At 41.8% G+C, this 6,000-nt stretch overlaps 1 protein-coding gene across 1 annotated transcript in view; it reads left to right on the forward strand.

Moving 5' to 3' along the window:
* MAPRE2 (microtubule-associated protein, RP/EB family, member 2) overlaps window positions 1-6,000 on the forward strand; it is a 74,034-nt gene that overhangs the window by 57,835 nt on the left and 10,199 nt on the right. The window contains exon 5 of the mRNA XM_009881117.1: window positions 4,645-4,784. Coding sequence (XP_009879419.1) covers window positions 4,645-4,784 — 140 coding nt within the window. The remainder of the gene's footprint in view (window positions 1-4,644; window positions 4,785-6,000) is intronic.

A 6,000-nucleotide genomic window follows, 5' to 3' on the forward strand; every position in this document is an offset into this window, starting at 1 on the left:
GTTCATCTAACTTATTTGCATACTAGAGCAAAAGAATTTGTCTCTCAACTGTGAACTTATAAACTAGCAGAGATGGGAAAAATATGGGCAGGTACAAAAAAATTATCCAGGTGCTAATTGAAGCAGCTGTGATACTGCTTAAAAAAATTCCAACTGGACCCCGCATTGACCTAAAATCAGAGCATGTCTTAATAGATGTTCTCACATAACAGTGGAGGTGGGAAGGAACCTCTGAGATAGTCCAGTCCAAGCCCTCTGCTCCAAGCAGAATCACCTAGAGCTGGTTGCCCAGGACCATGTCCAGTGGGGTTTTGAGCATCTCCAAGGATGGATATGCTGCAACCTCTCTGGGCAACTTGTTCCAGTATTTGATCATCCTCACAGTGGAGATTTTTTTTTCTTACATTTAAACCGAAGTTCTTGTATTTAAATTTGTGCCGGTTGCCTCTTGTCCTTTGAATGGGTTCCACTGAAAAGAGCCTGGCTCAGTTGTCTTTGCACCCTCCCTTTGGGTATGGATAAGATCCCAGCTTTCTCAGCCTTTCCTCATATGTGAGGTGCTCCAGTCCCTCAGTCATCTTTGTGACCCTTTGTTGGACTCTTTCTAGCATGCCCATGTCTCTCTTGTACTGGGGAGCCCCGAACTGGGCCCAGCATTCCAGATGTGCCTTACCAGTGCTGAGTAGAAGAGGAGGGTCACCTCTGTTGACCTGTTGTCAGTGCTTTTTCCAATGTAGCCCAGGAGGCTGTTGGCCTTCCTTGCTTGCAAGGGTGCCTTGCTGGCTTGTGCTCTACTTGGGGTCCACCAGGACCACCTAGTCCTTTTCTACCACACTGCTTTCTGGACTGTTGGCCGCTAGCATGTACTGGGTCATGGGGTGGTTCCTCTCCAGGTGCAGGGCTCTGCATTTCTTTTTGAACGTTTAGAGTAGGCTTGAAAAGAAGTTGGTAATGGGTAGCAATTATGGCACTGATTACAATGCAGTTCTCTGTGATCAGTGAAAAGAGCTGGTTGTTGGATATCTTGTATATAAAATATTTGTATAATTTTTTGTGCTTTCTCAGAATATGTAAATGGGTTATCTATAAATATTTCCATAGAAGATATGACATTGGACAGAATTTAAACTGCTTGGATTATATAGTCCCTCTGAGCAATGCATTAGGAGTTATTCCACACTTGCACTAATTGACTGCAAAGCCATCGTGGTGCTTGATAGCAACGTCTTTAAGTCTACCAAGATCTTTCATCTCTGTTTAGATATCTGGCCGTCTCAAGTACTTCGCACTACTTTACCAACCAGCATCCTTTAATTCTTTTACGAAATTAAGCTTCTGTTAGAAATGAGAGGCTTACCTCTGAGCTGATTCTAAAACTGATGTTTCAGAATAAGTGTGCAGTAAAGCTTTTTTTTTTTTCCTTCAGGAAATTTTAAATTAGAAATCCCTAGACAATCTCTGTTGCAATTAAGTTCCATCCAGCTGTTGCTGATACTGTCTGAAACGCTCAGGTTATTTAGCTGGTTTTTATCTGCACTACTGAAATGGGGATATCGCGTTCATTTAAAAGCTGATCCCGAGCAGCGGAGCGAAAGTCGATTTCTTTTGATTTGCCTGAACTTAGTAACACTGTGCTGTAGAAACTCAAAGGGTTTTGTTGTTTTCAAAGGAGGGCAGAATGCAATGCGGTGTATCGGTGGTATCCAGCCCTCTCTGTCTGCAGGCAGTAGTGATGTGGCTTGCTCAGCACGCTCTGGCGGGGCCCCTCAGCTGCCAATAAGAGAGAATACCTGGGGATTAGATGTTTGTGCCTGCTCTGCCCTTAACTCTCTCTGCAGGTTAAAAAGAGGTGTGTACTTAATGATTTGGCTTCCTGTGATCAGTAGCCTGATCTACAAAGAACCAGCTCGCTCTGCAGGGCTGTGCAGCATGAAAGGCAGCGATACGCCGTGGCTGCCCAACGTGCCTTGCTTAGGTCTTGCACCATGACCTCCCAGGAGAAATGGTGAAGAGCTGATAGGCCAGGGGATGCTGTCCTAGAAAAGATGAGCAGCTCCTCCTGTGCTTGTGTGCAGGTGCGTGCTGCCTAGAGAAGGTCCAGTGCTGCCTTCAGGTAGAAGAAAGGTAGTTAGTAGATGGGGGAGCTGCGTCAACCAGCCAACATTTCACATCTGAAGGTCCATAGCTTGTTTTATAGCATTTAATTTTCAGTTGATATCCTCAACTGTGTCTTGTAGGTATACAATACGAGAAGAAAGAAACGTTGATACCTTGGTTTAGTCTGCATCAGTTTTATTTTAAATTTTGTATGAGTAACTTTTGCAGTTGCATGTGATACAAGTATGCACTAAATAACTTCAGGCCCAACTAGAATGCTATAGGCAAAGCAATTATTTCATGTGTGTTTATCCTGCATATTTTGACACCAGTTTTCTTCTGTTTTTCTGTTAATGCAGATGAAAATTATTTTTGTGGCTTGGCAATCCTTAACAATCCTCCTCTTAAGCAGCTGATTTTTAGTTAGTCGAAATGTGGACTGAACCTGGAAAATGTGTGATGAAGGCAGGGTGCTAAAGCTTGTGAAAACGTGTAATGAAGGCAGGGTGGTAAAGTTTAGGAAATTGCCTAAAGAAGGAAAGAGCAGCAAAAGATCTTGGCATTTTTAATGTCTTCCCACAAATTATTTATTTTGTTGATCTAAGTATGGTGTGAAAAGAAGTTTAATTTCAGGCGTGTACACAACGTTGAATTTTCTCAACTTTAGCAAGTCTGTGTACTGTGTCTGAAATCTGCTAGAAGTGAGTTTGTGTATGTAATTTATAAGGGTTTAGACATGGAATTTACTGGACTGGAGTCACCAGTTTAAAAAAGAAATTATTTTTTTTATCTATCTCATTTTAAGGAGCATAGAAAAGGAGAGTGGACATCTTGCACAGAAATGTTTACACAAGTCAACTGAATTATCAAGTTGTTTATTTATGTTCTGTTGGCATTGGGTGACACGGTTAATACAGAGTTATCCTTAGAGGCGGGAGGAGATGCTTGTTACAGAGGGAGGCCTGTGACTGAATCAGAAAAGCCTAAGCTAGCTCGATTCAATAACCCGTTGCTGCTGTCCTTCCTCATCGCTTTTCAGCTCCTCCAAGGGACAGCTATACCCAGTTCTAGGTCAGTGAGACCGCGTGAGCTCCACAGTTTGGTCATACAAGTCGTACAAGCCTCACAAGTCATCTTTCTCCCCCTCCTGCCTTTCCCTGCCTCCTTGTAATACCTTCTTAGTAACACCTTTGTAAAACACTGAATTGCTTTATTAAAGTGTTGACTGACACTGGGGATATATTGTGGAAATGACAACTTAGAATGATTTGTAGTGTGCCATAAATCAAATAATCTTGTGGGAGAAGCAGCTGTGGCAGTGTCGGGTGGAAGATGGCTGCTGAGAAAGCTGGGGCAAATCCCTCTGGAATTGGTGAACTGCTAGCTCCAAGTTCAGCTGAGAGCTGGGTGCTTGCTGGAGTTGGGCTTTCTCCTGCTCCCCGTGTGTCCCAGGCTTCAGAGCCAACAGGATTTGATGGTGGATAATGGCCACGGAGCCCGTCTGGACAACTGTATTTTGCTCTTTGCAAGAAACAGTGATAAATGTGGGTGTTGCAGAACTGGACTTGTGATTCACATGCCAGCTCAGTAAGTAAAATAGGTTGGGTTTCTGTTCTGTTTTCTTAACCCAACCAATTTTTGTACCATTTGTATGTACACTGCATCCGAAATGTATTCCTGGTTGGTGGGAATAAGGAAAAGGCTGCGTGTCAGAGTCCAACGCTGGTGGGAGCCAAGGCAAGGTGGACTGCCAGGAGCCAGGCATTCATGTACTGGGGCTGAGCGACTTAATTGAACGGCCAACAGCAAGGAGAGGAAAGATGGAGAGGCAGAGCAAGGTGTGGCGAGCTGGCTGTGAGGTTTGCGTGAAGACACTGCAAACCCTTTCATACAAACTCTCCTCTGCTTGGGCATTTGCGTGCCACGGGCGTTGTGAAAGAGTACCTGTGCGCGCTTGTTAGTTGCCATTTTTGCTGGCAAAGATGTTGCTCCATATTCTGGCAGATTTGCAGTGCAAGTAATTAAAAACAAATAGCAAAACTGAAGCAGATCAAAACTCATCTCTTGGTCGCTATGGCAACTGTGAGTTCACTGATGGATTTAATTCGGCGTGCACTGCCTGAATTTCAATGCCCTTGTCTCAGGCATGGTTTACATTTGAAAATGAGGAAAGCACCGTTTTTCAAATCTGTCTTTCTCCAGGGGAATTGAAGATCTGTACACTAAATATTGGGCTGGAGGAATGGTCTGTTAACAGCATATTTTTTAAAGCTGAAAGCTGCTGACAGCTAAGGGAACTTTGTATTCTTGGTTTGATATTTATTTGTTTTAATTTGAGTTACTTCACTCTCAGCAGCAAATTCAAAGTAAAACTGCTAGGAAATGTGTTTTTTCCTTTCCCAAGGTACAGCAGCGCTGGAACTTCCTCCACTGTCACCTTGAAGTAACAGACAGAATGGCTGTAAAACAAATACTTTCAGTACCAGGTCAATGGGAATGTATTTATCAGGGGGATAAACCTTGTTATTTATTTATTGTACTTTTCAGGTGCTGCTAAATCCAGTCCAGCTTCTAAACCAGGATCAACACCTTCTCGCCCATCTTCAGCAAAAAAAGCTGCACCAAGCAGCTCAGCATCCAAATCAGATAAAGATTTGGAAACTCAAGTCATACAGCTCAGTGAACAGGTAAATTTGCTTTAGGCATAAAATTAGATGCATTCATTGTCACAGGCAGTCTTGAAATCTAATATTACCCTCTGTTGAATGATGCTCTCCAGAATTATGAAGGGACAAAAGATTGAAATAGCTCGGAAGAAAAAAGTGATTTACTGTTACAAATAACATCTGACAGAGATGACTGGTGTTTGCCAGTATTTTTAAAAGGTGATTTTAGGAAGAACAGGTAAGTATTGATGAAGTATGATAATTTTATTAGATTTTGAAATATATCTTTTATTTTACTTAGATAGGAAAGATCCCAGTAGTGTATTTGCTCTTGTGTATCACGAATTTGAAATAAATCATTTTAATGGATTTTTTTTTTCGTGGAGAAAACAAGCCTGTTTGTAATACCATGGTGTTAGAGATTTGCAGCTGTATCGAGACTAGCTCATTGCACTCTGCTTTCTGGAAGGAAGGTGTTAAGAAGGTAATATGCCTTTTTAATTTAAAATGTGATCTACCTTTGTGAGAATACTTAGTTATATTATAAATAATGCTCTGCAATATAATTAATAAAGCTTCATAATGTCTTTAATGTTGGGAATGTAAGGCCTTAATTTTCATTTATGCTATGGAGCTTTACATCACTCTGTCGTTTTGGGAGATGCAAGAATGCCTGCACTGGACATAAGTAAATACCTGCATCTGGCTTAAGACTGTGCTGTCAGAATGATGTAAATGCTACTAGTATAAATGAGGCCTGATCCCTGTGTTTGTCCTGGATGAGGGAAAATGGAAAGGAAAAACCTCATATTTTACAGTCTGAGCTGCCTGGCAGCTGCATTCAGGAAGAAGTCGTTATTCTGGATCAAGTGTAATTTTCCACAATTAAGGGCATTTCATTTTCGGACTTTCCTTCACCCAAACAACAAAGATTTCAGTTTGTCGGGGCACTGTTTGCAAATTCTCGGGTTACTGTTACACTTCAAATTGGTGGATGGATAGCCACATCCCAAACATGGCGTACTGCAGATTTCAGGCATACTCAGAATTCATAATTCTGAGCAGTAAAGAGCACAACTGGGTCCACCAGCCTTCCAAACGAACTCTTGATTGTTGCTGTAACAGAAAAGTTTTTAAATGTTGCACAAGGAATAGATGTATATATTTTTCATGGATATTTTTTTATAAGACTGGAGTTCAAACATCAGCTTCATGCAACTTAAACGTGACGTTTGTA

Source organism: Charadrius vociferus, unplaced genomic scaffold (assembly GCF_000708025.1).
Source record: "Charadrius vociferus isolate BGI_N301 unplaced genomic scaffold, ASM70802v2 scaffold23, whole genome shotgun sequence".
In the NCBI taxonomy this organism is placed as follows: Eukaryota; Metazoa; Chordata; class Aves; order Charadriiformes; family Charadriidae; genus Charadrius; species Charadrius vociferus.